The 13,222-nt window shown below is 37.7% G+C and overlaps 1 protein-coding gene across 5 annotated transcripts in view; it reads right to left on the bottom strand.

Annotated features, from left to right (window-relative positions):
- The window catches only part of myo1b (myosin IB), a 147,819-nt gene that overhangs the window by 98,865 nt on the left and 35,732 nt on the right, over window positions 1-13,222 (bottom strand). For all 5 annotated transcript variants that reach the window (XM_003217414.4, XM_016991464.2, XM_008104772.3 and 2 more), the window contains exons 2-3: window positions 12,652-12,792; window positions 2,213-2,328 (exon numbers count right to left, since the gene is read on the bottom strand). In XM_003217414.4, the coding sequence (XP_003217462.2) occupies window positions 2,213-2,328; window positions 12,652-12,786 (251 nt within the window). In that variant the 5' untranslated portion in view covers window positions 12,787-12,792. The remainder of the gene's footprint in view (window positions 1-2,212; window positions 2,329-12,651; window positions 12,793-13,222) is intronic.

The following is a 13,222-nucleotide window of genomic DNA, read 5'->3' as shown; positions in this document are numbered from 1 at the left end:
AGTAAGAAAAATATGGCCTCTAGGTACTGTTGGACTATCATTCTTAACTATAAACTATGAGGTCGAAAACTGTAATTTAACAATATACAGAAGGCCACACATTCATTCTCTTTGCTTTTGTGGGAGGTTGGCAGGCTGCTGTCTTGCTTGATTGTTCAATGTATTGGCAAGGCTGAAGGGTACTTTATTATGAAAGCACTTATATCCCTAAATAACTATAAGATTATTCTGAGGTTTTTTTTATCAAATTAGGGGCTAATTTACTGCGTTCACTCAGCCAGTAAAGCTGTAGGCTTGTCAACACAAGTAAAAACCCAATATCTGGGATCAACATGAATGGATGGCTGGCTATCTTCACAATACTACTTCTGGCAAGTATCCAGGGTTTTTTCACTTTAAGCTGGATTTGCACCACTTTGGCCAAAGATGGGAGATTTGGTCCAATTTGTCATCAAGATAGGCTACTGGTGCTATCGGCTTTTCCCTGTGCCCATCAACACAGGAAAAGCGGCTAGATCATGGCTGTGTGGTTGGTGCCACCATTCCTAGAGTTTATGGCCACCATAAGTGCCTCTGCTAACACTGGAATGGGGCACCCGCACAGCCAGGAAGAAGAAGGGATTCAATCTCCCCTCTTTCTTCCCAGTGGTGTGGACACTGCTGCCAATGTCAGAAGAGGGTATCAGCATGATAAGCAAGAAGGGGGGTTTCTCCCCCTTTTTTCATCCTGGTAGTTCATGGGTCCTGTTTTAATGTTAAGAGCAATGCCTGTAATGCCCAGGACCTCTCACAGAGCCCTGTGCCCAGGTAGGTGGTGGTGGCCATGAAAGAAGGTAAAGTATGTGCCAGTCCAGTTGAACAGCTGCACTCCCTGGCCATGTAAACAACCAGATTTGGTAGACACATAGCTTGTATAGATGAGCCCAGGAACAACTCATTTTTTAAAATAATTCCTGCAGCACAAACCTTTCCTCATTTCCATTAACAAAATTGTCAGTAGATTCAAAGCCTCCAGTAGTAATTAATAACAGGCAAACTGAGAAATCAAGAACACCTCAACATAGATATTTCTCCAGAATATTAAATACTTCAGATTCAAAGCTGTTACATTAAGAAAGTCAGATTGTGTATTTAATTAACTGTTACTATATTTATGCACCATTCCTCCTGAACAAAAGGTTGACTGTACACATGATTGCAACTATCAGTGTCAAAAGCAAAAACTATCACATCTAAAATGTAAAATATCAAATCAATCATCAGCCAGAAGATTTTTAAGCAGGATTCCTCCAACAGGTTTCTATTTGCCTTGTCAAAAGATAGTAGACACTGTAAAGACAGCTGGGCCTCCAGGGGAGTGAATTCCACAAAGCATGGAACAACACAACGCATTTGCATCATTGCACCATAAAGCAGATTTGAGTTTTGAGTGGCCTGAGGGAGAGGATAGTACACAATGAATTCCACAGCACCTGCACAACCATCTCCACCTAACAGTAACTTGCTTTAAAAAAATATTCTTAGCAGAATTCTTTATGTATTCAGACACTGACAGCAGGGACCATGGGACCGTTGCTCCCTCACAGGTTCATTGTCAGAATAAAAGGAATGGAGAGAGAACAATGTATCCCAACTTGAACACTTTGAAGGAAAGCAGACTGAATCTGCACTGTCATATAATGCTGTTTGGAACTGCATTGTATGGTCAGTGTAAAACCATATAATGCATATATTGCCACCAAAATATATTATATGCATATGAATATAAGTGTCACCAAAAGTTCAGCAGATCCATGTGTTCGCATTTTTCAGTGCAAAGATCTGATGCTTATAGCATCTAGCTTTGCCATCCTACCCCACTTGATGGGACATAGTTTCCTGGGGCAGGAAAATGCAATCAAGTCAGCATATTGTAGTAAAGCCTTGTGTCACCAACCCTTAAAGTAGGAAGGGGAAGAATGAGACAGTGTTCCTGTTTTCAGAGGTCACCAAGAATCTGCCATATGATGTAATTCTAAAATGTGTCCCTGAATGAAATATCCACATTTCCTTCCTGGGGGAGGGAGGGGAGTCTGCAAATAAACTGTATTCTCAGAACTAATCAAAGGAATAATGGATCAAACACATTCTGTGACTTGCAGGAAACAGCTGTTCCCATCGATCAACTACCTCACTTAAAGAAGGAACTTAAAAATTACAGCTTGATACTTACATGTGAGGTCGAAGTTCATAGAAGTTTCTGTTTCTGTATTCTTCCACTTTATCTGGTGAATAAATAGGCAGCGATCGATATGGATTTATTGATATCACCACACTCCCAATGTAAGTCTACAGAAGAACAAGAACAGACAGCAGAGTTTTAATGGATAAAACTGCATTAAATCCTACAAAACATGTGCAGCAATAATTTAATTCTTCCATACCAGTCATAGTAGAAAATGTCTATCTTACTAAAGTCATATTACTTTACCACAATCAATGTTTTAAAACACATCCAATTTCAATCCTTCTCTGTTTGAATTCCAAAATTGTTACCTTGTAAATTGCAGAGTTCATTAAAGAAAACATCATCCCCTCAATATCACTCCCCCTTTTAAAAGAAAACATTGTGCATCACTCAGTGTTCTGAAATTTCACTTCAGTGGAATGCATTTACTATTTCTTCACAACCAGCCTTTACAAACAAATCTATGCTCATAATTGAGGAGGGGACTCCAGTGGGATGTCAGCATGAAAGGAAAGGTTGTCTAAGGCCATCGCAATTCCAAATTTCTGTTTCAAACCCACCCAAAAGTTGAAACAGTGATCCATACCTTATAATTTGCTAAATCTAAACCACTAGCCTTTAATGAGTTTGTCAGGATCCATCCCTAGGTCACAACCTGATTTAAGGCAGTTATAAAAGCAATGTTACCACTACTACAAATATATGGTAAAAATACTAAAGTAGTGCATTACCAAATGCACGTGTTTGTGCTAAAGGAACAAATTTGCAAAATAAAAAGTGATATTAATCTTCAAGAAAGGGTGGTAATGGATCCCTTTGAGAAAACTGTGTATGCGACTTGTTCCTAGTTCATGAACTTCTTGAAGCCCATTCATCAATTTCCTAGCAGTCTATGGATGACTAGTTAAAAATGTCTGGTTTAAGACTACTGTGCCAAGGCCACATACCATTAATTAAAAGAGTGTTAAAATTAGCAGAAGTTTCTAAGTTGCCTGTATCTTTGCCAATGTCACTTTAGGTCTGGGCATGGAGTACAAGAAGTTATTTCAGCAGACAAGAAGGAAAACAGTGTGAAAATGAAGCATTCTAAAAAATTCCAGATATAAACACAATTCCAAAAACTGCTTAACAATAATCCTGACACTTTCATTTAAAAAAGTAAACCAAAGTATATTGACAACATTCAGCCCAATTCCACATGAAATGTTGCTTTTAAGAATTCAAAAACAGCAAGAGCATGTTTGGATCTATCTATGGCTTACAAGAAGAAAAGTGTTGTATTAAATGTGACAAGACATAATCCCACCCCCCGCCCCACCCCAAAAAACCCTTCATATTTACTAACACTGAAAGACAATTTGGCAAAATGTCATGTTTTACAAAATATTCAAAAGACAACATGACTTCATCTTTCATGACAGAATGGTAAGAAAAAAAGACAGCTGATGTGAATATAAATGAACTGCTAAGATGAAGCCAAAGAAACAACTACCCTAGAAAACATTCTATATGTTTTAAAACAACAACACATTATTTAAGAAGGAAACATCTCTTTGAGCAGCATAAATTAACTTTCAGCATCTAAAGAGGGTTAAATGTTACAGCAAACTCCTTTTTTTGGTAATTGTACTTCTTTGATATTCCGAGCGCAAGCAAGCAGTTGTTCACCAGTGTGCTCCATATTCAGTATACTATATCCTAAAATAACTAATATTTTTGAAGGTCAACGAGCCTCACCCAGACAAGGACATATATATGGATGCTTCTGTTTAAGCTATAATAAGTCAGGATGTTGCTGACTAAGGTTGGGCATAGCTCAGGATTCTTTGCATCTAAACCCTGCTTTTCCCCACCTACATTCATTGACCTAATTCAACTATCCCATCTTATGTCTTCACACAAAACTTAGCCTGACATTCTAATTCTTGTAATGAGAACCAGAGTGGAGGAGCAGACACCAGGGAGGAAGAAAGAACTTTCCCACACTACTCCTTCCCTCCCACTACGACTCCAGTATAAACAAGGACAAACCTAACTGAACTAATTGCTTGAGCATGGAAGGAGTGCTGTTACATTTCAGTGATGAAAACTGAACTTCTGCCATGGCATCCAAAGGATTAGAATATCCTCCTTTCATTGTGTGATCTTAGGCTGTGCTATTTTAGATCTGACGTCCCAAAGGACTAGTCTCATGACTAAAGCACAGGAAAAAAAAACAATCATTTTGGATTCCAGTCTCTAGTTTTCCATAGGACTATTTTAAAATTGGACAGGAATTAAAATCAGTGAATGGCAGAACAGCATTAGAAACAACAATCTCCAAAAACCAGTTGCAGAACATTTCAGCCTTCCTGGACATGCTGTAAGGGATTTACAAATCACAGTCCTTGAACAAGGAAATTACAAAGGAAGACGAGAAAAAGAAGAAGCTTAATATGGTTAATATTCAGAAATCTCAACCCATCAATAGAGCTCTGAACAAAGACCATGGTTTCATTGAACATTACATATATAAATATAAGAGTTCTCACTACTGTATACATAACAATAGGGACTTCCTCAGAGAAGGTTTAAATCCAAGAAAACTAGTTAGTATAGTGATTTATTCTTTTTGCATATCTACACTGATGAACCATTGTGAAGATCCGAAATACCTATATCACCTGACCTTGTCCTTTGAATATTTAGGGCAAGGGACATGACTTGTATCTTTCTGGATCATATTACAGTAGAGTCTCACTTATCCAACACTCGCTTATCCACTCACTTATCCAACGTTCTGGATTATCCAACGCATTTTTGTAGTCAATGTTTTCAATACATCGTGATATTTTGGTGCTAAATTCATAAATACAGTAATTACTACATAGCATTACTGTGTATTGAACTACTTTTTCTGTCAAATTTGTTGTATAACATGATGTTTTGGTGCTTAATTTGTAAAATCATAACCTAATTTGATGTTTAATAGGCTTTTCCTTAATGCCTCCTTATTATCCAACATATTCGCTTATCCAACATTCTGCCAGCCCATTTATGTTGGATAAGTGAGACTCTACTGTACATTCTATCCCACTCCCCAAACTGCAATTTTGCTTTATAACCTGAAGTTTTAATATCTCTTTATTACATCTGAAGAAGTGTCTTTATATTCATGCTAAAATAAAAAAGTCAATTAGTCTTAAATGTGCTGTCACATTTATTTATTTTTCTTTCCCTTTCTTCCTTTTTCAAATGGCAACCAAAAAAGTATAAAATATATCTCACTCCATGTATATTATAAATGAATGGCCTTCAAGTCACATGTTGACATATGGTGAGCCAATCAATTTCATAGGATTCTCTTAAATAAGGAATACTTAGGGTTTTGTCAATTTCTTCCTTGGTAATATAGCCAACAGCAAAATTTCAAACATCCACATACATAATTAAAACCACTTTAGAGCCAATAATCTCATTATATAAGTTTCTATATGAGCACCATGCACAAACCAGTAGCTAGATCTAATCCATCAGTCCACCATAAAACATATGGGAAATTGACTGAGTCTGGTCTTAAATGGATTTATGCCCTTCAATGGCTTCTTCATCTACAGACAAGGAAACAACAACAAACGTACACACTAGTTACTTTTGGTCTACCACAGGTGGGAAATCTTATAACACTTCAACTTTGGGCCCTTCTGGGCAGGCCCAAACTGCAAAAGGAACTGGGATTTGAAATCCTAATTCCTTTTGAGAGTTAAGACACACAGAGGGCCCAAATCCCAGGTCTCTCCATTGGAGATGGCTACAATGCATTTCCGGGTCGTCCAGAAGTCCTAGTTTACTTTGGATTAAACTGGATTAAACATTTTGATGCCTCAGGTTCATCTGCAACCCATTACGGGTTTGGGGCCTGTCTGGAAGAGCCCTCTAATAAACTGTGGAAAGCACAATCAATGGCAAAGAACTGTGCAGATTCTACCCGAAAACATCTTCCTGAAGCATCAGATACCCCTCAGTTTTTCATGAAAGGCACAGTGGATCAAGCTCACATGTAAAAGGTTAGTGGAGAACCTAAAAGCAACAGATCTAAATTCTGCAGAAGGAACACTATCTTAACCTGCTGGGAATCTAGTGTTACCTGTGTGATTCCTCCTGAACTAGCACAATAGTTGCTGAGCATGTATATTTGTAAACAGATTACAAAGACAGATAAAGTTTCCAACCTACTCTTCTCCCGCAGTTTTTCACAGGATACTCTGTGAAAATGGAATTTGCATTTAGCTAACAAAGCTAAACTAAAGTACCATATATACTCTAGTATAAGCCAAGTTTTTCAGCCCTTTTTAGGGCTGAAAAGGCTCCCCTCGGCTTATACTCAAGTGAGGGTCCTTGCCAGCTTAAATTAGGGTCAGTTTATACTCGAGTATATAGGTAATCAGAATTGGACAGTCTTATCTTATTAAAGTCTTATTACTATCTTAAATTACAGTTTTATGTAAATATTCAAAAATATTTAACCTACTGATGCCTCAAATTAATGTAATGTTATTGGTATCTATTTTTATTTTTGAAATTTATCAGTAGCGGCGACATTTCCCACCCTCGTCTTATATTCAAGTCAATAAGTTTTCCCAGGTTTTTTGTGGTAAAATTAGATGCCTCGGCTTATATTTGGGTCTGCTTATACTCGAATATATATGGTATACGACAGGCCATAATATATTTTTATATGGAACAAAGGTACTCCCACTGCTTATGTGAAAAGAAGGGGGAAAGAGAGTCCTGCCATAAGTGGAACTTTCTGTTTGTGAACAGAAGCCTTTTCCATTCATGTAACCAATTTCTAGATTCAACCCATAGAGTTAAACCTGCCGTTTCATATCAAAATAAACAATATAAAAGAAGCATGTACACTCTGTAGTCACCCACTGTACACTTGATATCATAGATCATTTGGGGGATGGAGGAAAACAATTATTTGTGAATTCTTGTTTGAAAATGCTAACACTCCCAAATAAACAACATGAATGTGTGCTTTCCATGTCCTGTTCACTATTTAGAACGCTTTAATTCCAGAAACTTCTAATAAGCAGGCCACTTTCCAGCAAAGTACTGAGCATGCTTAAAAGGTCTAATATCAATGAGATTAAGTGAAATTAAATCTGCATTAGATTTTCTCTCTGGCCTTTGCCTGAGGTGACCTCTCCACATGTCCTTGCATAGACAGAATCAGACAGATATGTGGCTTGCATAAACAAAGGTTTTTACTGTACTCCTGTTTCTATGACCACGTACAAAATGAAGGAGTAGTCCTAACTGATTACTACTAAGTCCCTGACAGCTTTCCCCTTGAAGTGAATTCAAATGCTATTCTGAAAAATTTTCAGTTTTATAAACCAGCAGTTAATATTTCATCAATATTCAAGCAGAGCCCAGAACAGGCCTTGAAATGCTCCTTGGGACTAGCAAATCCAAATCTCTTTTACAAATAAAACTAGAGTACTACATACAGACACTGATTTCTCAAAGTAATTCCTATTTAGTCAGCCCTACAATACAAACAGTACATGTTTTGTAATTCTCTAACAGTACAAACACAATGAACTGCTCTTATTCAACAGAAAATAAAACAGGGGTTCAAAAAACAAAGTAAAATACTTTTCACCATCTAGAAATAGAAAAGTTAATAATACTAACACTTCATAAAATATTATTAAACAAGAACAGAGATAAAACATAATAAACTAAACGTGTTTCAATCCTATGAGTCTTCTTCAGGAAAAACAAAGTCTGTAATTGATATAAGGGCACTGTATACATAATCAGCCAAAATTAAATATGTACTACCAGCAAGACCTAGGAGGTTTTGTCATCTTGTAGGTCACCTTGTGAGGGGAGGCCACCTGGAAAAGTGATTTTTTAAAATAGCCTTAAATAAGTAAACCCCAAAAGTGCTACTTGGAAATTGTGGAAACAGTTCTACCTGTCATCTGCACTCCTCTAACATCAGAGGCATCCATATGTAACACAAGCTGTAGCTAGCATTCCTCATTTGTTAATTTGAACATTTGACATATTTGCAACATATCCACCAGCCAAGATAAAAACATATGTAAATACTGGCCCTAGCTTGTACAGTTATGGCTATTCTCAAATATTCATGTAAGCAAATCCCGATGGCAAGATTTGACTATAGCTGGTTCAACAGTAACACTTAAACAAGTTGAGGAAATATTGTAGGCTGCCAGCTTACTAGTAAATAACAATTTCCTCCCCCAAAATTATGGTCATCATTATCTCTTCATGATTACACACACACCATTTAAATCAATGCTCGAAAAACCAAAAGGACAACGAATTCCTTCCTCACTCCTATGGATCATAACATATATAAAGAATGTAAATTTGCACTAATAATAATAATAATAATAATAACAACAACAACTTTGTTCTTGTATCCCGCCCCATCTCCCCAAAGGGACTCGAATGTAAGTTCTGGCTTCAATCACAACTTTAAAATAATACCAGCTATACTTTGGAATGCATTGCTGCATTTCATGCCTTTAGGAACTGGCTGGATCTACACTGAATTATATCCCAGAATCTGATCCTGGCATTAGAGCTATGTAGATCCAGCCTGAGAGAAGAATACTAGCAGTTTATCAGGACTGGAGGACAGGGAGAGTTGTAAAAGAAGAAGGAATACAAGAAAAGATCTGTGATTATAACATTATCTTATTCAGGCTGGATCTACACTGCCATATAATCTAGTTTCTGGTCCCAGGTGATATGCTTTAAACTGGATTATATGACTCTACACTGCCATATAATCCAGTTCAAAGAAGAAAATCTGGAACAGAAACTGGATTATATGGCAGTGTAGAAAAGAGACTCTAGTCCCAGGGTGCCCGTGTTCTCAGCAAGAGTTCTCTGTATGGGCAATGCTAACAATATACAGTAATTACTACAAATAGTACTTTGTCTATGTAATTTCCTCCTGTCCTCAGTGCTTTTAATCGCACTCCAAACAATGTGTACTCTGTGTATACCTAAAAAGCTGCATAATACTGCAGGCAACTGAAGAAATAAGCTACAGTCCAGAAAAGGATCCTCCAGTGGTGCAATGGGTTAAAACTATTGTACTGGCAGGACTGTTGACTGTTGAAAGGTCGGCGGTTACAATCAGGGGAGCGGGGTGAGCTCCCGTCTGTCAGCTCTAGCTCCTCATGCCGGGACAGGAGAGAAGCCTCCCACAGGATCATAAAATATCAGACATTCGGGCTTCTTCTGGGCAACGTCCTTGCAGAAAGAAGGCAAGGAAATTTACATAGCAATAGAATGCAAATGATTTGGATCAGAAATAACATTCTTAGAATTCTTTAGAAAATAAGAAATGTGAAGCAACACCAACTAGGTAGTACTAAAACATAGCTCAGGTTGCACAACAAAAAAAAATATTTAGTTTATATTGGCACTATACCATAAAGTCTTTCCCTTTAATCTCATTGGTCCATTCTCAAAGAGCAGGCACCATACATCAAGGGAACCACAGGCAAACTGATGAAGAAACACAACCTACAAACTATCTACAGACCCACTAAGAAAATCCAACAAATGCTATGGTCAGCGAAAGACAAGAGGGATCCTCTCACCTCTGCAGGAGTCTACCGTATACCATGCAGCTGTGGACAAGTCTACATAGGGACCACCAAACGCAGCAGCATTGCCCAGACACGAATCAAGGAACATGAAAGGTACTGTAGAATAATTCAACCGGAGAAGTCAGCCATAGCAGAACACTTGATGAACCAACCTGGACACAGTATATTATTTGAGAACACAGAAATGCTGGACCACTCCAACAACTATCATGTCAGACTACACAGAGAAGCCATTGAAATCCACAAGCATGTGGACAACTTCAACAGAAAGGAGGAAACTATGAAAATGAACAAAATCTGGCTACAGTATTAAAAAAACTCCAAAGTAAGAACAGTAAATAAGAAGCAGCACTCTGAAAACAGAAGAATTCCAGACAGGAATCAATCAGGGGCAGCTAACGACTCTGAACAAAGGATTCTTCCAGGCTAGGAGGCTGGGAAGGCCATTTAATTGCTAACAAAGGTGATAAATTACAACATTCGCACTGGCCTCCAACAGACCAGAGTTCTTCTCCCCACCCAGGAACTTCTACAGATATATAAACCTTCCTTACTTAGTTTCTCCATACTTCACAACCTCTGAGGATGCCTGCCATAGATGTGGGCGAAACATCAGGAGATAATACTTCTGGAACATGGCCATACAGCCCGGAAAACATAACAACAACCCTGATCACATAGGTTGGCTGCTTCATCATTTCCCTCCTCTGTCCATGATAAGAATGTTAATGCTTGTTTGCAAAGACTGTGGGTTTTTAAAAATAAATAATTTGGCACCAGACCAAGCTTTTCAACACAAGCCTGTTTTGAGTAACACACACTGCCACCTAGAAGGCAAATATTTCACAGCTAATTAAGAAAGTAACACTTGTTATTTTGCCAAAACAAACAGTACTGTTAATTTCTGTAGTACAACTGTAAGTCATCACTATTCTCAGCAAGCCTGATAAACACCTACCTCCCAAGTGGATTGTGTCTAAAAAATAAAAATCCTGCAATCCAACAGACAATAACAGCTATTTTGGCATTAGGCTCAGCACTCAAATCCATCAACATAAGGGGACTCCAATTTACCTATAGGATGGAGGTATACAGTTCGGGTGCAGCCTATTTGCGGGACAGCATCTCCCCCTATGAACCTATTCAGGCCCTGAGGTCTGCCGGGGAGGCCCTACTCACAGTCCCACCATCCTCACAGGCGCAGCTGGTGAGGATGAGAGAAAGGGCCTTATTGGTAGTGGCCCCCCAACTCTGGAACTCTCTCCTCAAAGAGATCAGACAGGCTCCCACTTGAGTAACTTTTAGAAATGAACTAAAAACATGGATGTGGAAGCAGGCTTTTGACAATGGTTAACTACAACTTAAGTGATGGAGTTTTCAACTGATCCCAATATTAACTGGATTTCAACTGTTTTATTAATAGGAACTGGTTTTTGCCTCTTGCGTATTGCCTCTTGTTGGTTGATTAATTTTGTTGTCTTGGCTGGTTGAGTATTATTACATATACTGTAATTTTTGTTGTAAGCCACCCCAAGTCCCTTTGGGGAAAGGGGGTCAGATATAAATAAAGATGATGGTGATTACTATTATTATACGCTGCACAGTATACACATAATTGGAAATTGGATCCAATCATAGCTCCTTGAACAATGTAAGTTTGACTTTATATTTGTAGGTATACACTGAGACTATAGGTCTAAAAAGCCCAAAAAGCTTTCAATCAACACACTTGATATTATGGTATCTCATCATCAAGAATGGTAATAATGATCTAACAGATAAAGAGGATTGAAGTCTAGGCCTTTTTAAAGGTTTTGCATAAAGTTTTTTGGGAAGTGGGAGCATTCTGATTTATTTCTAAGAGACAAGTACAGAAGCTAACATTCATCCAGAGTCTTTGCTTTTCCTCAACTCGATAAGCAAAATAAAAACTGATATATCTTGTTTTCAGCACCAATGAATCTAACGATAGAAAGCATAAATCTAAGAGAAACACATAAATACATATATACACATATAAGCAGTGAACTTTTGCTGTCTCGGATTCAGATGAAAGCAAAGATGCCTCCTCTAAACAAATATTGCCAATAAGAACTCATGATAGAGTCCACTTAGGGTCACTCTAAGTCGGAAATGGCTTAAAGGCACAGAACAACAATAACAACACAAACATTCCTGTATATGCGAGTGGGATTAAGAAAGATAATATAGTAGTTCAACTAATAGACTAAATGTTTTGGCTTCTACCTTCCCCAGTGAGTATGTAGCCAAGATAACAGTTTACAACAATCCATCAAATACATTGTTAAATAGCTAACACATTATTCATATAGGCCAATTGTTCCCAAATTTTAATTCTCGGGGTGTTTGGGACCCAGAAATCCCAGCCATATTACTGGCTGTTAGTAATTATGGGAGCTGAAGTCCAAAACACCTGGAGGACCAAAGGTTGGGAACCACTACTCTAGGCTAAGACCATGTGAGGGAAAGCAAATTTTGAAAAATGCTGCTTATTTTCTTTTAAATTCCTCATCCCCTTCTACACACACACAGTTATTTATTTATGTATTTATTTAATTAATATTCTGACTTTCTTCCAGCAAGGATTTCAAATTGGTTTTGAGTATGAACACACTACTTAAGTAACTTTTTCTTTACAAAAAGGTTACTTCTGGGATTCTAAATCCATGTCCCTAATTATACAGAATAGCATCCATTTAAGGATGGGCATTTTAAAATAAGCATTTATATGAAATTTATTTACATCATACTTACATATATCTCACTGTGATCAAAACGCTGCTTGAGGTTACTGATAAAGGACTCCTCAGAGAGGGGCTCGAGTAGTACCATATCTCCAACTCCAATCATATTGTCCAGAAGAGATGTCTTCACCTCCATTTTTGCCATTTTTATCTACCAAAGAGGAAGAAACACAGCAAGATTAGAAATTAAAAATGAAGTTTGGATCACCTAAATGCAAAAGCAAAGTATTTCAAGAAACACTTGCAGCACAAAGCAAAACAGGAAGACATTTAGGAAAATTGCTCACAGCCGGCAGTATAACCAAAGAAAGATAGGAAGCACAAGCACTCAAGAGTGTACCTTTCAAGGTCAGAGAAACAACTGTTTCCACTGTCTGATTTTGCTATGTGAGAGTTATGAAAAAGCTATTCAGGAAGGTGGTATGTGCCAACAAGAAAAGAATCCAGGTTTCCTTGCATCTATAAATGGTTATGAGGGGCGGGAGGGTGTTGTTTTGTTATCCTTTTAGTCCAGAACAACAACAAAAAAGCATTCCCATAAATGAAACTAGTCTGCAAATACATAGTTAAAATAACTATGC

The sequence above is a fragment of the Anolis carolinensis genome, chromosome 1, assembly GCF_035594765.1.
Source record: "Anolis carolinensis isolate JA03-04 chromosome 1, rAnoCar3.1.pri, whole genome shotgun sequence".
Taxonomy (NCBI): domain Eukaryota; kingdom Metazoa; phylum Chordata; class Lepidosauria; order Squamata; family Dactyloidae; genus Anolis; species Anolis carolinensis.
Note: the sequence above shows the minus strand (reverse complement) of the source record. Positions and strands in the feature narration are given on the sequence as shown.